Source organism: Pagrus major, chromosome 11, assembly GCF_040436345.1.
Source record: "Pagrus major chromosome 11, Pma_NU_1.0".
NCBI lineage: Eukaryota > Metazoa > Chordata > Actinopteri > Spariformes > Sparidae > Pagrus > Pagrus major.
Genome location: NC_133225.1, coordinates 10,893,392 through 10,920,834, shown reverse-complemented (window position 1 = coordinate 10,920,834; position 27,443 = coordinate 10,893,392). Strand labels below are relative to the sequence as shown.

At 41.2% G+C, this 27,443-nt stretch overlaps 1 protein-coding gene across 2 annotated transcripts in view; it reads left to right on the top strand.

Annotated features, from left to right (window-relative positions):
• The window catches only part of sbno2b (strawberry notch homolog 2b), a 60,807-nt gene extending 34,641 nt beyond the window's left edge, over positions 1–26,166 (top strand). For both annotated transcript variants that reach the window (XM_073475976.1, XM_073475977.1), the window contains 28 exons: positions 5,959–6,135; positions 8,235–8,321; positions 9,495–9,600; positions 9,718–9,878; positions 10,010–10,143; positions 10,323–10,413; positions 10,561–10,704; positions 10,806–10,923; positions 11,026–11,131; positions 11,316–11,469; positions 11,597–11,773; positions 12,133–12,230; positions 12,900–12,982; positions 13,234–13,416; positions 13,581–13,702; positions 13,959–14,090; positions 14,208–14,343; positions 15,439–15,551; positions 17,161–17,232; positions 17,345–17,453; positions 17,546–17,617; positions 17,746–17,889; positions 18,232–18,326; positions 19,718–19,810; positions 19,964–20,095; positions 20,696–20,772; positions 21,074–21,264; positions 21,903–26,166. In XM_073475976.1, coding sequence (XP_073332077.1) covers positions 5,959–6,135; positions 8,235–8,321; positions 9,495–9,600; positions 9,718–9,878; positions 10,010–10,143; positions 10,323–10,413; positions 10,561–10,704; positions 10,806–10,923; positions 11,026–11,131; positions 11,316–11,469; positions 11,597–11,773; positions 12,133–12,230; positions 12,900–12,982; positions 13,234–13,416; positions 13,581–13,702; positions 13,959–14,090; positions 14,208–14,343; positions 15,439–15,551; positions 17,161–17,232; positions 17,345–17,453; positions 17,546–17,617; positions 17,746–17,889; positions 18,232–18,326; positions 19,718–19,810; positions 19,964–20,095; positions 20,696–20,772; positions 21,074–21,264; positions 21,903–23,122 — 4,527 coding nt within the window. In that variant the 3' untranslated portion in view covers positions 23,123–26,166. The remainder of the gene's footprint in view (positions 1–5,958; positions 6,136–8,234; positions 8,322–9,494; positions 9,601–9,717; positions 9,879–10,009; positions 10,144–10,322; positions 10,414–10,560; positions 10,705–10,805; positions 10,924–11,025; positions 11,132–11,315; positions 11,470–11,596; positions 11,774–12,132; positions 12,231–12,899; positions 12,983–13,233; positions 13,417–13,580; positions 13,703–13,958; positions 14,091–14,207; positions 14,344–15,438; positions 15,552–17,160; positions 17,233–17,344; positions 17,454–17,545; positions 17,618–17,745; positions 17,890–18,231; positions 18,327–19,717; positions 19,811–19,963; positions 20,096–20,695; positions 20,773–21,073; positions 21,265–21,902) is intronic.
• The last annotated feature ends 1,277 nt before the right edge of the window (positions 26,167–27,443 follow it).

Here is a 27,443-nt window from a genome sequence, read left to right as displayed (position 1 = left end):
AAAAATCATTTTCTTTTGTAAATACAATGAGAATTATTGATCTCTTTTATTATTTCTCAGACCATCCCTTCAAAATTACTGTGACTAAAGGGTCTTTTAGATGAGAACAAGGTGTCAAACTTTCCATGCGTACTCATAAAAGTACAATGGCTTCTTGATAAATTGTCTCCAAGATCAAAGCTCTGTGACATATTAAGATGACGGATGTCTGCATGCCATTTTGATCAATTTAATACTGAATTTAAATGAGAAGTCAGTCATCTCAATAGCAAGTCAGTCAGAAAGCTGGTTTGCCAAAAAGTCGGTGTCTGCTTCATGTCTATGAGAAGGTCAAGAAAGAGGAAAAGCTCAGAGCTGTCTTATTAAAGTCACAGCACAACAGATATGTCAGGGATGTACGACATGCAGACAGCTTGGCATAACATAATCTAGACAGAAAGAAGACCCGCTACACGAAAAGGCACACACACACACACACACAGAGAGAGAGAGAGAGACACACACACAGGCCATCAATCAGGTTCTGTTGACTCCATGGACAAGGTCAACAGCTGACCCCAGTAGGGAGAGCCTCGGGTGGGGGTAGTTTCAGTCAGCTGATCATAGGGGTGGGGTGGGTGATTTAACAACCCTCCATCCCACCAACCCAGACACACACACACACACACACACACACACACACACACACGTCACAAATATTTACATACAAGAACATAGCTTTCACTGCTTCTTCTTGGCTCATTGACCAGTGACCACACTGTCATTCTGAAACAGGAGTCATGGCATGTCATTAGCATTTATAGCCCTCAGATTCCTGGTTTTGATTTGACTCACACCCCTCACCAACAATCCCCACTACTATTGTCACAGTAAGACTTTTAGGCTCAGGTGGGATTAACAGCTGTACAGAATAGTAAAGAGAGGTTTGAAGGGCCTGGTGGGTAAGACGTGACAGTTGCTGATCTAACAGACCACAGGTTTTAATGACTTGTTGTGAAAACATATAGATTAATGTGTACATTTTCTACATCACTTATAGAAAAGTGTTTGTGATATAAAGTGTTGTTTGTCCTTATTTAACTATGTGACAGTGGAAATATCTCCTGAAAAAGTTCTTGAGCTACATGCAAATTAATATCAGTGAAAAGTACGTCTTTAATAGATCCTCCTCTTACTCCATAATTCTTTGGGAATATTAAAAGGCGATGAGAGACTGAAAGGACAGAGAGAAAAGGTGGCACACATGGGATGGGAAACAGGGGGGTGGGAGTTTAAACAAGAGATGACAGAAATGGTTGGGTGAGCTGGTGGGGTCGTTCGAGGTGTGTGTTTGTGTATTTATGTGGGTGTGTGGGGTAAGTAGGAGGCCAGGGTGACTTGTTTCCTGGCCTTGGAAAAGCAGCCAAGCTGGCAGTGTGTAGGAGGGGAAAGCCCTGGGCCTGGCCTGCTTGCCTAGGGCCTCAGCCTGGCCTTGTGCTGAGGCAGGTTATTGAGTTTAACAGGATGTGGCGTGAGACCATATGTAGCATTTCTTACCTGATGTTTGCTTTTTGATGGCAGGGATAGATTTAAGTCTGTAATATGTCGCAGTAACATAAAATAAAGGCCGAAAAGTTTGTTCAATTCTTGGGTTTGTTGAAAAAATTGTCAACCTTTAACTTGGTCATGAACTGCTGAACACTTCAGAGATGGGAACTCAATAAGGAATCATGGACCAGTGACAACATGTCAACTGTTTTCAACATGTCCAACTTGCCAAATAAAATTCTGTAGCAGCTGGCAACGCCACATGTGCCACAGGAGGCATGTGGCTGTCCATATATTCCTCTGGACAACACTGGAGTTAGCAGTGATGCGAGCTACAATACAGAGAATTTGACAATCGGAAAATTGGGAAAAATATTGTAACAAACAAAAAATCCCTGTCACATTTCATCTGAGTCCAGGCATCTTCAATTTGATTTGAGAGGCCATTATCATAATGAAATAGAGCTTATCTGGAATCACAAGCTGCTTCTACTGAACTTCTTCTTTTAAGGACGTGCTTAAGAAATGTTCTGATCTGATAAAACGTGCTATATATTATAACCCATGGTCTAAGTCACGATACATACCTATCAGGGATGGGATTTGTGATTAGACAGCCTTTTTCCTTTAATAGTAAGGAGCAACATTTACGCAGAGTGGTACACAGACCATGTGAATTATTGTCAATAAAGCTAAACAAAAGATTGTGAGGCCCTGTGAGGTAAGATAGGTAGGACTTCCTTGTATGGTAGCGCCTGAGCTTATCATATGGTCCATGTCATAACCAGTGTTGTCGTAGTCATTAAATCGGGAACAGCTGTTCCTCATTTCTCCCAAGGTAACCGTTTATCGCTGCATGAGTCGCACAGATAAGTGTTTTGTCACAGTTTTTGATTTTTTGTTAAAGAAGAATTGTATTGTGTGACACTTTCAGATTGCTCATCACATTGAACTATAAAGCCCAGCAGCTCGTTGAAAGTTATTGTCCTTTATTATCCAGTTGTGATTCTTAGAGTTGATAACCACCACCTTCAACCACAACCATCAAGTAGCTCTGCAGCTCTGTAGGCGTCTCGGCTAAGGATGTCATCGACAAGTGTATAGAGGGATGCTAGTGTTTGTCTGTGGTTTTATCTTAACTGTTGTAATGGAAGGATATGATGCTGGCTTCAGCGTTCATAGCAGAAGAGAAACTGAAGTGGATGAGGAACACGTGAAAGGCAAACAAACAGGAGCGTGGACGAATGGGCTTTCACATGTTCCTCTGTGTACATGTACACACACACACGTGATTTTTCTTTACCTATTCCCACAAATTACATTTGATTTCAAGCAGATTTAATTCCATGAAAGCAGTTTTGAAAGAAATACTTGCACTCAGAGAAACATGCACACGTTTAGGTATTTTATTTATTGCACAGCAGAGGAAAAGAGAGTGAAAGAGAGGCAGGATTAGTAATTCTACGGATGTGTGGCTGTGTGCTGTGGAAGGAGCCAGATTAGCATCAGAGCAGTTGGAATTCAAGCCTTATCTCTGCTTGGCAGGGCCCAGTCTTAGGAACAGTAGATGAACCAGCCCTGGGTACGGGCCTGCCGGGGGACAAACACTGCTGCCTCTGTTACGCTCTGCTAAACAACTCGATTAGCATGGTACTGAGGTCGGCCATGTCTTGGTTAGCACCAGCCGACCTGCTGCAGTTTTCAGTGACTTCTCTGTATCAGGACTGATCGTCCTCTTAATAACAGTATGCTCTGTTACGTGAATTTATTTGATGTGGAAAACCTAGAAGTCACATTGTAACATAACACAGAGCAATGACGAACAGGTTTACATCACATATTTGCAGAACAAATCAATTTAGGGTTAGTTTTTCAGCTTGAGCTTGAATTAATCATTGTGATGCAGCTCACTGAAGTCATTTAACCATTTAACCATAACTGTTTTTTAAAAGCAAACCTATTATGCCAGCTCATAACTTTATAAATACCGCAAGATGTATATTCATCAACTCAGATTAAATAGAATTGTTGGACTATTTTTTATAGATCAAAAAATGTTTGTAGCAAAACTCCTCTATGAACCCTTTTCATCAAACATTGTGATTTCCTCTGCCGTAAGAGAAAAATAATTTTCCATTTTCCACAATGAAATACATGCGTCTATGTGCTTATCTGTGTGTTTTCCACAATTTTGCCTCTGTGGAATGACGCCTCTGGTGACACAGTGTACCTTTTCCGAGCCTTGTTGTTTACTCATCCATCCCCACTTAGAAGAGCAGAGAAAGGAGGGAGAGGAGCAAGAGGTGAGGCAGTGGAGGGTGGGACAGGAAGACACACAGATGACGGGATTAACAAGGAAAATAGAGAAAGGACATGTGTGAGTGAGCGCCAGTAATGTGCTACAGAGCCTCTCTCTACCTCTACCCCTCTGTCACCCAGGCAGACCAACTTTGGAGAGCCTGCTTTCCGAGCTCATGCCTGATCTTGCCCTCAGGAAGCGCGCGCGCATACACACACACACACACACACACACACACACACACACAGACACACAGACAGACACACAGACACACACACAGAGAGAAAAGGAAAGAGAAAGATAGAGTGAGAGACATGAAGAGAAAGGCATAATCATAAAGCTCCCAGCAAACACTGATAAGCTGAGTGCTGTACCCTTGAAAAAGCACTCTTTCCAATCCACAAACATCCACGCGTTATGGTCAGCGAGTTGCTTCTCTAACGTCAGATGACAAAAATATACACATGTGTCTGTGTCTGCCTGCTGTTTACCACCCTCTCTAGGCCCCATTCCCACATGATGTAGTCATGTTAGCCCTAAGAGCGCTACATCTTGTCTTCTCATGCCTCTGAAACATTTTCAGATGAACTGTGAGTAATGGCTAACTGGCAGCGATGTCAGAAGTCAGCACAGCTTCTCAGCATTAATCAGTAGCCGCATATTGTTGAGATTAAGGCAGCATCACAACTCATTTATCTCCGTGTCTGGACAGCTTTACTTTGAATTCTCACAGCATAGATTTTTCCTTTGTCTAAAAGTCATTATCAGTGATAATAACATACTGTGCTTCAACCCCACTCGTCACCGCTTGTGGCTAAACATTGTTTTTGTCTGAAATAGCGTGTTCAAAGTGCTGTAAGCAAACCATATTAGCAAGTTTAAATGGGACTGTTGGAGAGATGTGTAAACTACCTGCATAAATATTTGCTTTGCTTGGTAGTATATAGCACAGACAGCCAGACCTTAAAGGGAAGTTTCAACATTTTGGGAAATGGGCTTTGCATACAAGTTGATGAACGATTGATACAACTCACATGTCTGTACACAGGTTGCTAACTTAGCTTAGCACAAAGACTAGAAATATATATGTTGTATTTTGTCTGTTTGGTCCTTACAAACCCTACAGTAAGTGTCACAACCACGATTTAATGTTTTACTGGGGGGCAGCTGGTGGTGCTAGATTAGATACAATCCTCACACGCGAGTATCAATCTTCTCATCTACGTGTACAGTATGAGCACATTTCCCAAAAATGTGGAACTATACCTTAAAAGTGACATAAACAGTGAAGTGAAATTGCTGAATAAGCCATCTGGACCATTGGGTTGCATTCATGACTACTTCATGGTCCTCTGGAGGGTGTAGTGGGAACATGGGGGTGTGGGAACTTCCACACATGCATCAAAGACACATTGATGACTACACACAGAGGAGCAAGATGTATTCTCACATTTCCAAAAACAGCTTCTCCTCTACTTGGCTTGTCTTTGTCGACCATGCTCTCTCCCCCCTCATCATCACTCTATCCCTATCTCCCAACATCCATGTTTGTAAGTCTCAGGGGGACCAGGGGTGCCTGTGAGAGGCTAGTTAAAGAGCATGGCATGCTAATGGCTTGGAAAAGGATATGAATAGAGGGGCGACTGGAAGGCAGCCATGGCTAAAATGACACAAGCACTCTCATTAAGCCTGCCCCTCGCTTTCTATTTTACGTGCTCGCTCTCACACATCTGTGTGTGATTAGATTTTGTTTAGGCTACTCGTGTTACTCCCAAATGAGTGCAGTATTGGCTGAAATCCAGAATGAATGTGCCACCTTTATTGTCTGTGATTCACTCCCATCCGTGCCTATTACACACACTTATTATTCCTCTGCTGCACAACCTGTGTGCTGTGTCTGATACAGGATATATAATTAGGATTTATAGTCCTTTGTTTTCCCATTACGCATGATGGTAAAGGACACTTTTGGATAGGCTGGGTGTAGTTGCATACATTGGTTTTGTCACGTCACTTTCACAATATTATACTCTTTTAAGATGAAGAAAATTAGTATAACAAGCTGCTCTGCTCCATATTTTGCCCCGTTTCAGAGGTCAACCTTAACACCTCTGCTCTTTCTCTGCCTTCAGGACCTGTCCTGCATTGATGACCTCTCCACAAACTCTCTGTTCTCCTCTCCGGCTGACTCACTGTCGGAGTATGCTGATGCCCAGTCCTTCATCAGCACAGACAACTTGGACACAGTGCCCACCCTCTGGGACGTCAACACTAGTACCACCACCACACCAGCACAGAGCCAGCTAGAGGTCAGTAGTAAGCACTCACACTTACACATCATTACCAGAAACACTGATTACAACACCAAAAGCTCATCAGCCTATTGTGGAATACAAACTTGCATGCACGCCTCTTCTGAGGGAGGTGGACAGCAATCAAGGTTCAGATTGTCCCTTTTGCACTGTAAACACTAGAGCTGCTCTGGCTCACTGTCAAATTTTGCGCTGGGGAAGGAACAGTTATTTGCTTTGATCAGTTGCTTAATGTTTCAACAAGACTTGTGCTCGGCATTCCTCAAATAATCTTTTTAACTATGAAACAAGTAATGATTCACTGACACTACTTAAGTCCTAGTACAGATACACAGATATCATTTTGTCTTGCATTTTCCTTTTTCCACAAAATTTGTAAGCGATACACAATAACTAGCTCTGTGCTCAATAAAAACCATAGTATCTTATAACCTCACACAGCGGTTTAAAAGAATTATATTCTTTCAGCATAACTCTGAACAAGTCTACCATTCTTCCACATTTTCTCTCTTGTGGAATCTCTAACACCCTAAGAGCAGAAATTGAGAGACTGGACCAATTGACAAAGAAACTTGTTATAACTAAGGGTGCATTTCTTAAGTTGTAATGATAAATTGAACGGACTACTTCTGACTCCAACACCGCAGTACCGGTCCATCTATTCCCTCAGTCACAAACAGCTTGCTGGAAGAACCTTGCTAACATGTTGCACTGGTTAAACCAAGAGGGCACTGAAAATCCGTATTGATATTGGCAGGAGGTTAGCTGTTAGCAGCCAGTGAGCAGCAGAGTCCTGTGGTTCGTGTGGCTGTGACATTTTAGCAGCGCATAGAGAAACTTTACAATGTATATCGGCCGATAACGATCGGTGCCGATCAATCGGAGCACCTTTAGTTATAACACTGTGAGTAGGTAGTCCTCTGCTGAGCTAAGACCATTTCAATCAGGAGAAGGTTATTTAAAGTGAAGTGAAGTATTTATTTGGCATGTGCACACAATAAAGATGAGAAGCGTGAACAGTCCTTGGCCAGTACCATACATTGTGACGATATAGTATTTTAAGGGAGTGATGTAGCCGTGTGTGGTATAGGATACTCTACCTGAAGGAGTCTAGACATTGGTGTGAATGGGCTTCCGGTAAAAATTCAACATTTGGCAGGAACAATATTATTGGCTTAAGAAGATCGTGGTATAATCTGGTTGGTTACACTGAAAAATAAACACATAGTCAGCTTATCATGAAGGAAGCGGGACATGAGAGAGAGAGAGAGAGAGACAGAGAGAGAAAGAGAGAGAGAAATGTGAATGAGTAGAGTAGCATTAAAATAATCTTCCTGATTGAACTCAGGCCAAGCTTCATTATACTCACACTCTTACAGTCCTCTCTTGTGTAGATTCCAGTCGTCCATTATTGTCACAATGTAAAACCCCAAATAGACTGAATTAATGTAATCAGCTATTTTGAAATTGCAGAGCACTGCAGGAGCCTTGATCATGTGACTTCATGTGACTGGCCACTTCTATTGTTGCATAAAACTGTGAAGAAATATTTCAAAAGTGTCAAGTTTGGAAAACATATTTTTGTTTGATATTTGTCTTCACAGTTGGTTTGTTTTCTGTTGTCTCAGTGGTACGCAAAATAATATCTCAGTGATCTGAGAGGAGCAGATTCTCATGTGTTGCTTCTCTCTCCCTGCCAGCGTTGCTGTTGAGTCCTTTTTGAATTAGACGAGTCCAAGGATATCTTTTTGATATGAATCAGAGTACATTTATTTCTTTTGCCCTCTGAAAGCCTTTTATGTTTTCCTTTTCATTCTCTCCTCATTTCATCCATTATATTTCCCAGACACACACAGCCTTATCTGCCTTTTGTTGTTGCTGCTGTCGCTGGCTTTTCACCGCCAGACAACAAATTGCATTTTGTTGAGTGCTGCTCCGACGGACATCCAAGTCCAGTGCCCACACGCTATCATGAACATGAATATACAGACAACACGCACATGCAGTGATGAGTCATGTTTTTTTTAGTTCCTCATATGCATCTGGCAGTGTTTTATTTGTGTTTCTATTTCTTCATTTTTATCTTTTGTTGACAGCTGAATGGCACCGGCAGGTTTCATGGCTTGGCCAGTTTGGATGATATAACTGCTATTATCAGCACCCCACCTTTAGGAGGATTCCAGGTAGCAACACCAACCTCTCCAATCTGACGTTCAACTCAAACGCAGTTCTCAGTAATGCACAGATACGTAGATGATGTGACACGTCTAATGGGCAGCTGTTTTTGCCCTCTGTGTTTGCAATACAAGATAAAGCTTAGATTGTTTTACGTAGCAACATAACATGCTACTAATCTAAGACTTGAGGGCCACATTTTGACAGTGCAGCACATAAAAGTATTAGTATATGATGAGTAAAACTTGCTTGAGCCTTCTTTGGCGAGTCTGTGTTACCAAAGATGATGAAAGCATTGCTGCAATATTGCATCGATTGGACATTCTACAAATGCACATAGCATGATGAACAGATTATTCCATACACTGCACTGTCTTTTGTAATTGTGTGTGTGACAACAAAAGAGCAAGTGTTAATGTTGACCTAACTGTCAAAATGGGACCCTTTTGCATTTCCAGTTTCTCAGATAACATTAATCAGAAGTTGCCTGAATATGTAAAGCACCTGCCATGTTTCAAAGCACTCATTCATTCTGCTTCAACTGGCTTTTGTTCACCTTTCAGTTGCATGTGTTACAATACTGTTGCACTGGTTGGCAGTCCTTGTTAAGGACCTCTCGATGTGCTCTGCTAACTTTTTACTAACGAGAGTTGTTCTGATACCGATACCAATATCGGAAATGCATCCGATACTGCCTAAATTGCTGGATTATACTACTCCATAGCAGCGTCCTATACGTCTGTATGCAACTTAACTGATTTTTCGCTGCACAGGTAGCCAATATCCATAAACCATGACTTGTGTGACTTCAGTCACGTCAGCAAACTTACATTTGTTGATATTTATGTTCTTTCTCGGTTATGAATGTAAAACTAGATAGTAAAAGAAAGTTCTATCTCATTCATTCTCTGTATGCAATTGTAACATCCATACATAGTTAGCACGGCTGTTAAAAAATAATAATATATATTTTATTCTATGAAATGACTGACATTGGTACTCGATATCAGAAGAAAATGGTATTGGAACATCTCTGTCACTAACTGCTTACTTGCCTCTGACTTTCAGCTTCAGTCTCTTTCCTAACCCGTCTTCACCTAACCTGAAACAAGATCTATAACTCCCACATGTGGCTATTTTCAATGTGAATTACATGACCGAAGTCTGTGTGGTGTCCCCAGGCTCCGAGAACCCAGCCACCACAAGAAGAGGAAGAGGATGCAGAGGAGGAGGAGACAGAGGAACTGGGACATGTAGACACATACGCTGAGTACAGACCTTCCAAATGTAGGCCACTAGACTGAATGTCAACATCTACTTACTTATTAATTTATCTACATTTTTCTTGTTTACATGACAAGACTCCTCCCTTCCTTAACCTGTTCTGTTTTTTGCTCTCTTCAGCCACTATAGGAATTTCTCATCCTGACATAGTGGTTGAGACCAACACGCTATCCAGTGTCCCTCCTCCTGACATCACATACACTCTGTCTATCCCTGAGCCAACTATTAACAGTGGCCTGCTGTCTGCTCTGCAGCTAGAGGCCATCATTTACGCCTGCCAGGTACACACACAGGCTCACATACACACAGAACATGAAGCACTTATTCATTTTTGAGTTATGGATGATTATTGTGTGGATTATGTAGATATCTTTGTTTATGTGTTTTTGCGTTCACTTTGTTTTCTCCTCAGCAACACGAGGTTATCCTTCAGAACAACCAGAGGGCAGGCTTCCTGATCGGAGATGGGGCAGGGGTCGGAAAGGGACGCACTGTGGCAGGAATCATCCTGGAGAACTACCTTAAGGGAAGGAAGAAAGCACTATGGTAACGGAGATTTAATACTCTGGCAGATCTCATAAAATCAGTTTAAAGGTTAAATGTTTCAATAATTGATTTATATGATTGTGTTTTGTGTCTAGTCAATGCCATGTCATATTGAGCATGTAGGAGCTAGATTGTGCACAAGCTAGCTGATTTACTGATTTTCCTGTTTCTGCCCTCAGGTTCAGCATATCCAATGACCTGAAATTTGATGCAGAGAGAGATCTCAAAGACATAGATGCATCGAATATTCCTGTGCATGCCTTAAACAAGGTGAGTCCAGCTGGTATTGGCTCAACAACCTGAGAAAATTGAATTAATTTTGTTCTCTTCAGCTGTACATTTGAGCAGCAAATTAAACAAGCTGTATTTGCGAAGGTTTCTGTACAGGTCTTTTGACTGTTTGATTTGTTATTGTAGATCAAGTATGGAGACACAGCTACCTCAGAAGGAGTCCTGTTTGCAACTTACTCTGCGCTGATTGGGGAGAGCCAGGCAGGAGGGCAGCACCGGACGAGAATTAAACAGATCCTAGACTGGTGCAAGCCAGACTTTGACGGAGTTGTATCCTTTTGATCTTAACAAACCTCACATCTAACTCATTTTCTAACACAAATAAGCACTCCATGTGTGCGCTGTTTGCCCTTGACCTTTTCCCCTCACAGATTATTTTCGATGAATGCCACAAAGCCAAGAATGCCACATCTACAAAGATGGGCAAGGCAGTGCTTGACCTTCAAAACAAGCTGCCACGGGCCAGAGTGGTGTATGCCAGTGCCACAGGTATTCTGACACACACAAGCACCAGGAAAAACACACACACACTCATATAATGCAATATAACAGTGGATTTTAAAATATATCTTTTTTTCATCTCTGCTCCAGGTGCCTCTGAGCCAAAGAACATGATCTACATGAGCCGCCTGGGAATCTGGGGTGAAGGCACACCCTTCAGAACCTTTGATGACTTCCTGCACGCCATCGAGAAGAGGTTTGTAGGGTGACATCTTGCCAAATTTCAATCAAAAGCTTTCCCGAGAGCCTCCCTATCATGTGGATACATATCCCCAAATCGCTGTGCTTACTGGAAAATGCCTTATAATCAGTTTGTGGTAACAGCTCTTTGACCCATGATTGAATTATGTTGAATGATTTATGTGCCTTTTTGTATGCAGAGGTGTCGGAGCCATGGAGATTGTTGCCATGGACATGAAAGTGAGCGGTATGTACATTGCCAGGCAGCTGAGCTTCTCAGGGGTGTCTTTCCGCATTGAAGAGATCGGACTGGACAGTGACTTCAAACTGGTCTATAACAAAGCTGCCAAACTGGTAGGTGTTATGCCTCTCACAGATGAGGATTAAGTGACTGTGTTTGCTTATGGTCTTGTGAGATTTCAAAAAGAAAAAAAAAAACTTTACTTGAAAGTGATTATTAACATCTGGAATCTGTGTCCAGTGGGCGGAGGCATTGCAGGTTTTCATGCGTGCAGCTGATGAGCTTGGCCTGGTCAGCAGGAAGTCTCTGTGGGGGCAGTTCTGGTCATCTCACCAGCGCTTCTTCAAATACCTCTGTATCGCTGCCAAGGTCCGCTGTCTGGTGGAGCTGGCCCAAAAAGAGCTGGAGGCTGGAAAGGTCAGCACAATACACTCTGAACAATGAGTTATATAGAGCAATCCTAATGAGTTGGGGTGCAAGTTCTATTCTATAGATATTGCACAAGTGGGAAGAAGTACTGTGGAACTAAAAGGAGAGACAGAGATGCTTTTCTCGAGTAAATTCATGCTGTTTTGAAGAAAAGTTTTGTCAGTACTTTTTTGGCACTTCTCAATACACAGATTGAGTTGAGTTAATTTAAGTTGTGACAAAACTCTACAAGGATGTTATGAGATGTGCCATCATGATGCCTGGAATTAGTCCACAACAGACCTCACTTCAGGTAACACAGTAGACACGATCTGTAATTTATCTGTATTTGTTTCTCTCCACCACAGTGCATCGTAATTGGGCTGCAGTCTACCGGAGAATCTCGCACCAGAGAAGTCCTGGATGAGAATGACGGGCATCTCGACAGATTTGTCTCAGCAGCAGAGTGAGTGAAATAGAATATTTTTTTCTAGTGGGCTTGTTTGTTCCTACGTTAATAGGTTTATTTAAAAGTAAAATCACTTGTATGACAAAATGTCTTTGTGGGAGTTCACTGTCTGAACAGCTTAATGTTCAGTCACAACAAATCATTTCTGGAAGACAGGAACGTTGAGCATTTTCTCTCTTGATACCGGATAACTTTAACCCTGTTTGGACAGGCTCTTGTCTTTTTGCTTGAAGCCACAGCACTCTGTTTGTTTCTTACATTTCAGTCTGTTGCTTCATTAAACTGCCAAGTTTTGCCAATCTGGAGGAGAAGACATTCTCACCACAAACAATCTATAAAAAAGGATTTGAGCCACAATTAAACCAAACACTCTCTTTAGTTATGAGCTGATAATTAATTTTAATTTAATTCTCATCCAAGAAAAACAAGAAAGGGATGGTGCGTGTGCCGATTGATTTGAACTTGTTTGACCCTAAACCTCTCATAGCAGACATGCCTGAATGTCTGCGTATTAGATCACACACAACACATTCGTCTGTCTTTCAGCACCTGGCAGCTATTATGAGGAAAGTCTTAACTGCCAAAACTATCCTGTGTTTTCCTGATCACTTTGCTGTCAGAATTAAAGTTTCTTTCTCTGTTTCCCATCTTCATTTTTTCCTTTAGGGGAGTATTCCAGTCTCTTGTAACAAAACATTTCCCGTCAGAGAAACAGAGGAGGGAGAAGGCACCGGGAAATAAGAGAAAACGTAAGTGAAGAGGATGCAGTTGTCACACCATGTTCCCAAATAATATTAGAACAGTTCCCATATTATGTTTATCACTCTTATTGTATGTACCAGTACTCAGCTGACATGTCAGGCTTTTGCCCTGCAGTCTAATTTAACAGTTAACAGTGTTTTTAATCTATTTGTGTGTATGTGACTGTTTGCTAGCGGTCAGCAGCTGTTTCATAGCCTCTCATTGAATTATTCACCAAAAACTTCTTGTTTCCAATCAGGGAAGCCAAGAGGTCGCCAGCCCAAAGTACCTAAGCACACGGTGGACAGCGGTGGCGTGATCAACATCAGCGACGACAGCAGCAGTGACTCCGATGGCATAGACACGGACTCCAACTCCTCACCAGACTCCCTGCTAGACAATGATGATGTCATCTTTGTGAACCACACTAGCTGTCAGACAGGTAGCGAGATACCTTTTTTCTTGCTTTAAGCAGGAGTGATATGTGAGAAGATCAACTAAAGCATGATATTTTTGTTTTGCAGATGTGTCCAGTCTCAGTTATTTTTGTGGCTCTTGTCTATTAAGAGTTAAATAGTTAATGACCCCTTTGTTTCCCATTCACAGCCAGAATAGAGGACATGAAGCAGGGCCTCCTCAACAAAATATCCGTACTGGGAAAAGAACTACCTCTTAATACCTTGGACGAGCTCATCGATAAGTTTGGAGGACCAGATAAAGTCTCAGAGGTAAACACTCAACTAGAAAGCTGGGTGTCTAATAATCTTAAATCAGGGTTTTCACAAAGTCTTGAAAGTTTGGCGAAGGTTTAATTTCAACTGTTATGTTTTCCAGTTTAGGAATATGCTATTTGAAATATATATAATTATAATAAAGATATGATGATAAAGGCTTTGAGAGTCTGGAAATTTTTGGTTTAGTGACCTTGAAAAGTTTTTAAAAAATATATATTAAGTGATAATGTGATATATATTTTTGCTGCAGATGACTGGTCGTAAGGGTCGTGTGGTGCGGCGTCCTGACGGTAGCGTCCGTTACGAGTCACGGGCCGAGCAGGGTCTCACCATCGACCACATTAATATCAAGGAGAAGGATCGCTTCATGAGTGGAGAGAAGGTTAGATAAACGAATTAAATAGATAAATGTCCTGCTGTATCTTAGAGGACGTTTACAGCTACATGAACATTGTTCAGTAAGATCTCCACCAATTACCCAAACCTCTTTCCTCTGCAGTTGGTGGCCATCATCTCAGAGGCAGCAAGCTCTGGGATTTCCCTGCAGGCAGACAAGCGAGTGAAAAACCAGAGGCGCAGGGTGCACATGACCTTGGAGCTGCCTTGGAGTGCAGACAGGGCCATTCAGCAATTTGGTGAGTCGGGATATTCAATCCTACAATGAGCTTTTGAATGGTAAAGGGGAGGGAATGCTTGAGAAGTTATTCTTCTTTATCAGTTAAGCAGCTGTGTTACAGAGGAGGAAGTTGATCACACCATGTAATATGTATAACCAAAGTGATGTACTTTTTGTAGATACAATCTTGGGTCTTTCATGCTAATTTAATGTTCCTCACTGCTCATTATAGCTTCTCATATAGTGTTAGCCAATATGTGGATTCAATTTAATTATTTTTTATCAATGAGATGTGAGTTTTCATGATGTAACAGGTTGAAAGGGGGTCATGAATTTACATAATTAGTACGAGTTTGAAAAGTATGTCTAACCCTCTGTCCTTCCTGTTTCCTGGGGTATTCCCTAGTATGACTTGTATGTACATATTTAGTTTGATTCGGCTGAAAAGCAGAAGGATATACTAAAATAAATTCTCTGCATCCTCTGTCCATGAGGTATTATTTTATGCACCATCACAGAGGAGCAGATGAATTCATTATTTGTAGCAGTAATTAGCAAATTAGTAATTCTTTCCATTAGCAAACTTCCTGCTTAGTGTGAAACTCGTAGACTAATTCTTGTTTGGCCGGCTTGTGTTCAGACACACACACACACACACACACACACACACCCACACAAATGCACACATTGTACAAATAAACACAGACAGTGATTAGCGATTCTGTGGAAGTCTCCGTAACTTCCATCGAAAACTTGGCGGAAAGTTTTTATGTTGTTAGTGAACCGTGTTCAAGCAGGGATCTTGTGTCAGAGTGTAAAGATAATGTTTCAGTGTTTTTTAGTGTTGCAAATCTTATCATGTCAGCAGGAATATCCCCTTCTTACTTTTCTGTTCCTGAGGATTTATACACTCTGTGTGTGGTTGCAGCTTGTATTAAGTCAAATTCCCAAAGTTGTTTTTGTTAAATTCATGAAATTTAGGTTTTTTTAACTCATATTTTTTGTCTTTGTATAATCTTGTACAATGTATAATAAACTCCGGTTACAGTCCTCATCTTTCTAGCTGTTTTAGTTGTATAAATTCTGTCTGATCATAATATGCTCGTCATTCCAGGTCGCACCCATCGGTCCAATCAGGTGACGGCCCCAGAGTACATCTTCCTCATCTCAGAGTTAGCTGGGGAGAGACGTTTTGCCTCCATTGTGGCTAAGAGACTCGAGAGCTTGGTAAATATAAAAGCCTTATATATGTTTGTGTGGGTGTGTATTTGCTCTTCCTTTTTTTCTTATTTTGACTAAAATCTGTCTCATGGGAAAATAATCCTTGTTGTTTTGTTATCTTACGGAGTGTGAGAAGAATTGTTTTACCGTAAACAGATCGTATCTGTGTTTTATGTTTATTGATTGTTGTGCACCAGGTCTACCATTTGCTCCCTCACCCCATGCCCTTCCTGTTCGCTGGGGTATTCCCCCCTCTAGCAGCTCTCTGAAGAGCCTCTTTTATTGCTGGTTTGCTTGAAGTTACATCAACTTGCCTCCACAAATCTCAAGAGATTCTGGGTCTTTCCCTTCTCCTGCTCACTAACGGAAAACTGAATAAGCAGAAAAAGCAAAGCAGCTTGTCTGGATAAGTGTAGGGTTTTTTTCCCCCATAATTATCAATGCATTTCAGCACCAGCAGTCATTTATTTCCATAGTGACACAGCATGACAGTTCTTTTGGGAAAAAGGGCAAGGAGTGTGCAATTGGATGGAGCTTCCAGGAAGTCGGTCTTGTGTTTGCCAGCTGTGTTCGGTAAATCTGCATCAAGAATAGGTCACATCTCGCCCGCCTGCCTGAACCCGATACTACACACACACACACACACAGTTGCTCCATCTTAGATGGCTGAATACCTTCACAACTGGCTGACTCCAGATCAGCAGTGAAGTCATATTTGGCTAAGACATCCCTTTGTTTTGGTATCTCAAGACTTCGTCTCTGTGGGTAGAGGCAGCAGCTGGGTAGAAGACTGGATTGCTATTTTCCTTCACCTCCATCACAGTTTAATTTTGAATATTAAAAAGCATGAAACACAGATTAGATCGTAGACGATGACTACGAGACAAAAGTCGGTTAAAAAAATTATTTCAAGATGGTTTTACCTGTCACTTTACTGAGGCACATGATGTCAGCAAGAAATTGAAGAAAACATTTGCCTTGCACATCAACCTTGTCTGTTTCCTGTTGATACCAGAGCAGAGAACAGCCTGTTGTTTGTGTGTGTGTGTGTGTGTGTGTGTGTGTGTGTGTGTGTGTGTGTGTGTGTGTGTGTGTGTGTGTGTGTGTGTGTGTGTGTGTGTGTGTGTGTGTGTGTGTGTGATCAAGCTTCATATGTGAAATCCCTGATTATTTGACTGGGACTTTTAACTGTATTTTGGTTCCACAAATGCGTCATTGTTAGACCAGAGAGTCATATCAGTCCCACAAATATGTTTGCTAAACATAGTTGTAGATTTTCAGATAATTAAGAGTGGCGCCGGCTGTGTTTGCAGTGGACATTTAACATGGCAAACAAGAATAAAAGGTCCTTGCTATTAACTACTGTAAATTGTCGTCATCCTGTAATTACTGCTTAATATCTATATGAATAGTTATCCTTTTGTGATTACTTATAAACAGTCGTGGTCATCCTCTCCTAACAAGGCTGAGCAGGAAAGTCAGGTTGGGTAATGATACAAATGCAGATTCATCCCACGCCACTGAGTCCCTCTATACTAGTGTGATAATGTTTTTACGATTGTGAAGCTAATATTGCCAATGCTAATAATAACACTGTTGCTAATCCACTTTGCAGGGTGCATTAACCCATGGAGACAGAAGAGCTACAGAATCCAGAGACCTGAGCAAATACAACTTTGAGAACAAGGTAGGCAAATTTCAGAACATTGTCAAGTGTCAAAATATGCTCCTTTTTAACTTTAAGCAGTATACATTATCTCTGAATGAGTCTTCTGAGTGAAATGTCCTCTTTCTTGCAGTATGGTACCAAGGCTCTGGATAAAATCACCAAAGCAATCCTGGGCCACATAGAGAACAAGGTGCCCCCTCCCAAAGGCTACCCTGTGGGTGAAGCCATGTTCTTCAGAGGTATGTTTGAGCTTTGGTTGACTGGTAACGCGTGCAAACAAACCAACTTTTACTGTGACTTATTAGTAAAACGATCTTCTTCTTTATTTCAGACATGAAGCTTGGAATGATGGATGTGGGCATCTTTTGTAAGGAGCCTCGCTTTGGGATCAGTACTGAGAAAGGTAAAGTACCCTTGAGGCATGCGCACATATTTTATGCGAGTGTACTACTATTTCTACTGCAGCTATTTCACAGTTTAAGTCCCCTGTGGTGCGTGCATTAACTGTTTTGTGTTGTGTCTTTATCCTAGACTGTAGCATCACCAAGTTCTTAAATCGCATCTTGGGCCTGGAGGTCCACAAGCAGAACTATCTCTTCCAGTACTTCACTGACAACTTTGACTACCTGATCGAGAAGGATAAGAAGGAGGGCAAATACGACATGGGAATATTAGGTATGGAGGTCAAGTGTTACTCAAAACAAGGCATGGTTTTAGGATGTTGTTTTGTTTTGTTTTTTATTAATGCACAATATATTACAGAAAATGTAAAAGGTAAGGTAGCCCCAACAAGATTACTTATTTAAATATATTGGTAAACTTCTTAAAAAAACAGAAGTCAATAATCGATTACCTTAGAAACATTAAAAATATTCACTCTGTCTTCATTTGTCTGTCATCATACCTTTTATTAGATTTTGATTGTCCCCTCAGGGATTGCTTTAAAAAGAAAGAATGTGCCTCAACTTCTGATGTGAGTAATTATTTTAAATACTTGTTCCTTTGTGTCTCTGACAGACCTTGCCCCGGGTAACGATGAGATCTATGAAGAGAAACAGGAAACTTTCCTGACAGTCGGAAACCCTCAGGATGGACAGGTTGTTCTCTATAAGGTAAGCACTGAATAACCTCACCTCAGGTCTATTCTTTCATGGTTAGATCATTACTGTATCATATCTTGAGTTATGTCCAGATTTAGTTTTAACGGAGCCAAAATAAGAAATTGTATAGTGCAAAGCAACAACAGATGAGCAATACTGTGTCACCTCCGTGGGCCTGTATGTAGGATGTAGCGACCGCCAGAAGGCCAGCAGACAGTCTGGTGAGCAGAGGCACGTTTACTGGCTGCTTTAGAGGCATTACACGTCACCTCGGGATGTGACCTTTTTATGAACCCTGAACAGTGAACACTCCATGCCCAAGAGTGCCTGAACATTACGACCCAGAAGTGATTTTATGAATATACATGATGGGCAAAAAAACATGCAAGTCTCTCGTTGATGCTCTCTCCTTTGAGTTAAATCCAGCAGTGCTTGTAAGGACTATAGATTCATTAAGATTTCCATGACATGGTTTGTACTATGCTTAGTATTAGAGACCTGGTACAACTGTAAGATTTGTACCACATAGCCTGCACTCCCTGAGGTAAATCAAGCAGCTGCCTCTGCACTCTATAGGTGTGATTGATGGCACTTTGCCAGCAGTAACACTGTGATCATACAGGCTTCGCCTACGGGCTGAGGAGTCTATGTAGACACAAGTGGGAGGGGGAAACAGGATAATTACTGGTGTCTTCTGCTTTTCGCTGTTGGCTGCTAACCTAGGTTTGACATTTTAAAGTTGGCAGAAAGCGGCACAGCTATGACCAGTTTAGCAAGTATGTATGCGCAGAGTGTTGGGTGTGTGTACGACTGTGGTAGATGATGAGTTTTAATCACTTACACTGCGTGACTTTTTGTTTGAACATGTGTTTCGGTTTTTTATGCAAGAGTCTGGCTCACATTGTGTTCTTTCTCTTGATGCCTGCAAATCTTCCATGTATCATGTACAATTGCTGCAAAATGCTGCTGCTAAATTGTTAACCAGGTCCTCTCAAAGGTCTCGTGCAACACAGATTTTGATTGCTCTCCACTGGGTCCCCACCAAATTGCAGAACAACAATGCAAAAGCAGACATATAATTAAATGACAGATAAGCGCAAAGACAGCCATAAGCAGAGAAAGATATGAGAAACAGGACAACAGTAACACTAATTTAGGTCAAGCAACAGGGTAATTTAACTGCATATGAGTTGTGTATTGACAGACGTTTGCTGAAAGCCTTTGTTAAAATGTTTCTATTTTCTATTTATTTCTGCTTTTATTGTGTTTTATGTCAACATTACTGGATGTTTATGCATTATTGCCTTTGTGAAGCACTTTCTGACATCTCTGTTGCGATATAAAGTTACTTACATACCATCCAGACTTTGACAGCACATGCTTTAATCTTCTTGCCCCTGTAGATCAGCGTGGACAGAGGTATGCCATGGGACGAGGCCTACAACAGGTCACTGAAGCTCAGCGGTCCTGACGAGGGATTCTACCTTTCCCTGAAGGTGAGACCATGTTACGATAAGCAAACTAAACCCAAGGAATACGATATGGGGCACTGCAATAATAGGAATGTGATGAGTTGATCTCCACTGAAATGATTATTTTGATCTCTCAGTCAGTGCAAATAATTTCCTCTCTGTGTGGCCCCTCCACAGCTGCGAGGTAACCACCCATGTGTGCTGCTAGCTGAGCAAGGAAGAGGCAAGAATCTTGTTGTCTACAAGCCCAACATTGGCAAGCAGGCCCACCCTGAGAGCCTGGACAACCTGCAGCAACGATACCGGAAGGTAACTGGCTCCACTGATATCTTTATATCAGCGTATTTATACTGAATAATGTCAGAATAGTTTTTAATTTAATCTAAATATTTCATAACCAGCTCACAAATATTGTCTTTTGAGATATTTGTTTTTTCAAGATAACAAAAGTTCAAATATAAAAAGGGAAAAAAATGATATTGGGCTGATATGACATTTTCGGGACTGACAATTCCTTCTTGATCTGTTATTGCTGTTTGAGTGGAGTCTGATGCCCCCTTGTGGTTATAGAAGAGTACTAGAACAAGTAATGTGCAGGGCACTGTAGAGCTTAAAAATGTGTTAAACGTATGTCAATAGGGATGATGAAGTTATATTATAGTCTCCCTTCCCTACATGAACAACAGGGTGATGATTAATGACCTTTCACCATAAACGCACTGAACACAATATTTATATACTCCACGACAAAACAGAGGACTTCAATTAAGATAAAGCTAAAAAAAATTACTTTGAGTTGGAAGTTATTAAAGTTTCTATGTTGGTAAAAAGCTGTTTAGTGGTGTTGCACCAAGATGTGTTTATGATGAGTTCTTTGCTTATTTCAGTTGTATGTTTCCTTTTTCCCAGGTGACTCCAGAGGAAGCCAGAGACAGCTGGGAGAACCAGTTCACCTTTTCCTTCAAGAAATGTAGCCATGCCAACTGGTAAGCAGGAATCCACAGCGTCCCTCGGGATTAATGGCTCAATGCATCTAATCAGGCTGGTGCTTATTAGGATTCAGTCAGGGTGGTTTTAAGGTCAGATGCCATTCCCAAGGATTTGCAGATCACCTGAGAACTAGTCATGAAGAAATAACCTGCAAGCCTCTCATGTGCCACCAGATGACCAGTGAACTGTTTAATATTCTGTCCCAGCCATGTTGTTTTTCTGATTTGCACTAATCTTGTGGGCTCTTTTGTGAAAAGCATCAAATATTTGACTTTTTCTTTTCTGTCTTTTCCTCAGGAACGGGAAGTGTAAGAAAATCGAGGAAGGCCAGGAGTGTCTGCAGGGCATGCGTCTCCGTCAGTACCACATGTTGTGTGGTGCCCTTCTGCGTGTGTGGAAACGTGTATCCGATGTGGTGTCTGACATCACCAGCTCCAGCATCCTCCAAATCGTCCGCCTTAAAACCAAGCAGCATAACAAGCAAGTCGGTCAGTACATCGCCCCTACTTCACGATGCATTCAAGTGCACCTTGTTAACTCAGAAATCTATTCAAAGTGCCACAATGGTTGTTTAAAACAGGATTTTTTTTTACAGCATTAACTCTTTTTGAATCCCGTTCATATCCGAGCAAAATTGGTATTGTAACTGAAATATTCCTAATCAAATTTAATGAATTTGAGCTTGAGTTGCCAGACCTCACTGACTTGTTTTGATGGTAAAGTGACACTTCTTTATGACAAACTGAGGAAATTGTTGCTCAGTTTCTGTACAGGTCTCTCATGAACTCCTGCACTGACTTTAATTGACACTTATGAAATCGTTGCGCCAAAAACACAGATCATGTTGCAATACAGCTTGACAACCGTGAACAGTGTGAGGACGCTCGCTGGAGATTCAGTGTCTGGTTTATTTTCTCTGTGCGTCAAACACAGATTTAATAAAGATATTTTTTTTTAAAATGCACCGTGGATATGTGTCTTGTTTACTGCTGTTGTGAATACATGGACTGTGATATCATCTTAAAATGAGATGGTCATTGTAAGAATATTTAACTTTGGAACATCACATGTTTTAAATATTCAATTCACTGATAACTCACATGACCGTCCTTGTCGTCTCTCGTAGGTATCAAGATCCCAGAGAACTGCGTGGCCCGTGTGCGCGACGAGCTGCTACTAATGGACGAGGAGGTGAAGAGGAGACGAAAGGAGAGGGAGCAGCAGGCTGTGGAGCAGCGACTGGCCGAGGAGCGCATGCGTAAAATGAAGGAGGAGAACAAACACCTGCTGGCTAATCTGTTCAGCCAGCAGCCCATGCACAACCAGTCCCTGACTCAGTCTCTGGCCCAGAGTTCGATCCTCAAACAGAAACTGAACCAAAACGCTCTACAAAGGACTCAACCTGGGAGCATGTCCCAGCTGCAGAGACTGCAGGTCCAAAGCCAGCCCACTTTACAGCAGAAGCCCTCCCAGAACATAACCATGTTGTCCTTACAGAGAAATCCCAGCCAAACCCAGCAAAGGACCCCTCCCGGCTGGAACAGCAACTCCTCCACCACCTCCACCACCAATCAGGGCCCTCTACCCAATATAGCTAGCCTCACCTCCAATTTGTCCCAGTATTACACCCATCCCTTTTACCACCAGTTCCCCCAGCTAAAGAACCAGTCTCTCTTACACCATCAGAACACGCCATCTACCAGTTTGTCTTCCAAGAACCCCCTGGATGAGATCTTGGACCTGACTGTGAGCTCGCCATCGCCCTCCCCAGATACCACGGAGGGCAGGCTTAACCTGGAGAGTCTGGCGAGAGCCTCTGAAGCATTGGGCATTGACTTTAACCTGGAGTCTCTGATCTCTCAGAATGCCCAGCACGCTGCACAGATACAGCAGCCTCTTTTGCAGCAGCAGCAGCAGCAGCAGCAGCAGAATCCCAATCTGCTGGCCAATAACCATCAAGACTTGTTATTAGATTTCCTTGACTTTCCCGCTTCTCCCCAGATGCCCACACAGAAAGCCAGCCCTTCGTCCTCTACCTCCTCCACTTCTTCTTCCACCACGTCCTCCACCTCCTCTGTGTCAAACAGCCTCGTTTCTCACATCCCCGCCGGCCACGTCATCCCGTCATCGTCCTCTTCTTCTCTCTTCTCCAGCCAGTCCCCGTCCTCCTCTCTGTTTTCCAACTCCTCCTCTCACTTCTCTCCCTCCTATCTCCTCCCCCAGTCAGACTCTTTACCCAACGGCCACTGCAGCGCCACCGCCCTCGACATTCGCGAGGCTCTGAACAGCATGCTACAGGCCGGACCGGACCGCAAGTCTGTCATTCAGTACCTGCCACAAGACTAGGAGCTCCAACAGCGAACTTTTCTTATTGTTCGGTCTTTATTTTGTGTGTCGTTCGCTGCTGTCTGTGATCACACCCTCGGACCTGCTCCCTCTCCCCTCAGGGCCTATAGTCACGTCACTGCCTGTCCTGCGCTCGGCTCACTCTTTTCTCTGTCCACCTGTAGCGTTCACCTGCCCGAGGCCGTCGAGGTGACAGCGGGCTCGATCAATATCAGATTTCTGCACCAAAGTGTGTCCTCCACAGTGAAAGGCAGCTGTAAAACGACAAAAGTGAAAAAAAAACATGTGATTAACTGTATTTTATTGAACATAGGAGCTGTCTAAACAAAAGCTCATTCATCGAGGGTGTGGAAAATCTTTAATAAACCTCCCGCTGCTGATTTTACGAGGTATGATCGGTGAAGTCGCTGGAAGCTCTAAATGCCTTTCACCAGTTAAAACCGCATCTTTAGGACTTTGCTTTACTGTTACTTCGCTTCATGGCCGTCTGTCTGTACTAAAACAAGGCTTGGTTTGAGTGAAAACAGAAGATAGAGTTGAACTGGAAGATGAGAAAAAAAAAATAGCAGATGAAATCTTTTAGCTGATCTTTTAGCCATGAAATGCCTCAGTTTTCATTTTTCTCTTCTACATGCTCCCTCTTGTTACTCTCCCTGCTTGTATGAACACTAGTGTGAGGAAAAAGGGAGAGGAAGAGCAGTCTGCTGTTGCAAACAGTGCCTTTGGAGAAATCTATAAATGCAGTCTTTAAAAATCCATGTAGCCTAATGTATAGATTTGTACTCTTGAGCATTGGTTTTAATTTTAATTTAAATATGGTATATTTGTATTTATCTGTTAGCCCCCTCCGTCAGCCAGTCAGTCAGTCAGTCGGTGTTTGTGTTACACTAGGCTGGTGTTGGTTTCTGGAAGAAGCCTCTGTTCAGCCTGTTTGTGTTCGTATGATTGTCGGACTTGTCCTTTCTCTCTGTGTGATACGACAACGTGCTGCGGAGGTCGGTGTGGCACGGATTATTGAGCAGCATGGATAAAAATTGTTTCCAAAAATGTCATCACCCCCCGTTTTTTCTCAAGCTGACAATAACATTTAGTGATGTGACTCCTGGTTTGATTTGATTTTGAATTTCTCAGGAAAGTCTCAAGTGTGTTGTTGTTTTTTTGTGTCATTTTGACCAACACAAATTTGTTTCAAGTCTTTAATTACAGTTGATAACAAAGGATTTGAAGTTTTTATTGTCTTGATGGTCTGATGAGAAGGCTGCGCGTGTTTCCATTTCAGGCGTCAAGGCTATAAAAACATTCGCAACATGTTTAGACTTTGTGATGTTCACTGTGTATGATCGTACATATTTAAAAACCTGTGAGATCTGGCCATCTTTGTGTGAAAAAGATGCACTGTAGTTGGATCATGACAAAAAAGAAAAAAAGCCGGGATAAGTTCAAGTGATTAAAAAGCAATAAAACCATATTCTACATTTGTTATGAGACATAAATGCCTAAGTACTGTTTACGCTCAACAGGCAAAGCTTTGTGGTTACTTTTGCATGGTATGAATCTTCTTATTTCTGTTGTGCTTCATAGCCTTTTAGTTTAAACAGATTCTGAAATGCATACAACCTTTGTATAGTAAGTTTTCACGGGATTGAGCGCAATGCGTTCTTGACGTTTCAGTCATTGTTATTATTATAAAAGTTATTGTTATTTATATTTAAGGGATATTTAGATTTTAGATATGTTATCCTGCTTATTAGAGTAGTTAAGGAAATGTTTTGGTCAGGGAAGTTTCTAGTTTTCAAGATTACTATAAAACAAATTCTATTATAACCTGCCACCAAATAAGATTGCACTGTTCTGTACTGCTGTACAGTGTCTGGATTTATTTCTGCTCATTTCAGTTTTGCTTTTCTCAAGTAGAATTGTTTCTCCAACTCGTAGACCTTTCGTCAGGCCTTCAGTTCGCAGAGAGATACCAAAGTGTTCCACAGACACCCCTAAAAGTTACTGGCTCTAAGATATCAGAACTTTTATAAATCTCAGGAAGAAAACCTACAGGAGGTGTAACGGCGGGGCGTTAGCAGAAATATATCATTTCCCCTTCGGACAGTGGTGAAACTAACCAATACATGTGCTATTTTTTTTCTTAACTCTGTGCTGTGACTCTTGCTGTATTTATGTTTTAGACTTAATGTGATGGGTTTTGTTGTTTGTCCTTGTGAACATGTCAGTGATTTTAAATGTTTATGCCTTCTTAGGGCAAAGATCAAAGGCTGTTTCTTTTTTTAAGGAACTTGTTTTTTTCTGTGGACAGTTTTGTTTTGTGTTGGACATTTAATTCATGTTAAAGCTGACATATTTTTGACTCGATTCACACCTGGGTTATACTGAAACGTGCAATTGATGTGTCCAAGCCTTTACCCTCCCTCGGTGTAACAGATGTTTAGGTTCAGACTGACTCTCGGTGTCCCAGATTCTTCTTGTTGACGCTTCTTTCTTTTTTCTTTTTTTTTCATTTGCAGCATCTTACTATAGCATGTTTTCCTCGTACCCTCATTAATTTTGCTTTTAATATTCCACATCAGGCACATTCCCAGACACCAGTCTGCAAAAGATTTGCCTTCGATTTTGTGTTTATACTCACACAAATAAAGCTTTATGCATTTGAGGGATATGGAGCGCATTTTTTTAGGAAGAGAACGCTTCTTTAAAGGATTCTTCATTAGAGTAGTTAGGCCTTTTATCATTTTATTATCATTTTGCACTAAGAATGGCATAATCAAGTTACTGTTCTTGTTGGTTATGATTGAGTGTCGCAAGCTTGTTGTGTGTCTGATCTCTGATGGATAGCTCTGTGTATACTGTAACCATCTTTTCTCGTTTCTCCACCGTTTGCATATTCTATGTTATCAATGTTATCACTCTCAAATAATTTATTGCTAACAAAAAATGAAACAAAAAACATGCTACTGATTGTATGTATTTTTAAACAAAGCCTATTTTTTCTGTAAAAAAAAACAAAAAAAAAGAAACTGTGTTCAGCACTTTTATTCTGGGTTGTGCTTTTGTTTTCTATATATTTATAATTTAGATCCAAATGTATATATTGTAAAATTTGTGCCTTTTGACTAATTCTTTAAAAAGGTTTTCTACTCATTTAAGGAAGGACTATATGAAATTGCAATCTTAACTTTGTAAACAAATAAAAACTTGAAGATTGCTGAAATTAAGTCTTTTGTTCATCTAGGGAAAGGGCTTTTTTTCCAAACCCCTGGAGGGTCATTGTGGGTTCATGCAGTAGGAAGCAGCCTGTGTGACGTCACTCCTAATTTATTTAAACAAGTGACAGAAATAAAAAAAAAAAGGACTGAAGAGATTAAATAGAGCAGAAATAAGAAGACTCAGCTGTTAGTCTGCAAACATCTGGACTCAGGAGTAACACTGTATGAACATGACGGGTGTTTGCTGCAGTGTCACATTAAACTGGGCGTCATTTGATAGACATGTCAGGGACGAATCATTGAACACGCCTACTGGACACTATAAGCCAGAGCCCCAGTGTAAGGGACTGTTATTAATATTTCTTTAGTCAAACAAAAGTCAAAAGCAGTGTTGGAATGTTACTATGTACGTTTTTACTTTTTTACTCACTTAAGTACAATTTTAAGGTACTTGAGTATTTAAATTTTGTGCTACTTTATACTTCTACTTCTAGAGAACATTGTACTTTTAATTCCACTCTATTTATCTGACAGCTGTAGTTACTGTTCACTTTTTTAGAGGTTCAGATAAATACAAAATATAAACAATGTTCAACAACAATAATCTGATAAATTCTGATGTAGTCTATTAATATAGATTGAGTTATCCAGCAGTTAAATAGATAAAATCAGCCCCACCAGCTGCAACATTAAAGTGATGAAGATATTAATGTATCAATAATTATAATTACTGCTAAATAGCCTATTATTCTGAAATGGTTGCTTTTCTTAGTTTTTTGTATTTTTTTTAAACTTCTTTTTATTTCCTCTGTACTTTTACGTACAAGTAATAATTTAAATGTAAGTTTTTTAGTTGTAACAGAGTATTTCCACTCTGTGGTATTGCTACTTTTGCTGTATTCAAGAACATCTGAATAATACAAGAGGTTTTGGGGACTGGGGCAGGGCCAGGTAGGATGAGCGGCCTACTAATTTAGTATCTATGGCCATCACTTTGTGAAACAGTATTCATATCTGAAGTTCCCCTCATAAAACAATAAAGCACAGGAGCAGTGACACAATTTATGGAAATAAACTGTTTTAGGGTTTCCTGGAAGCCGATCAGT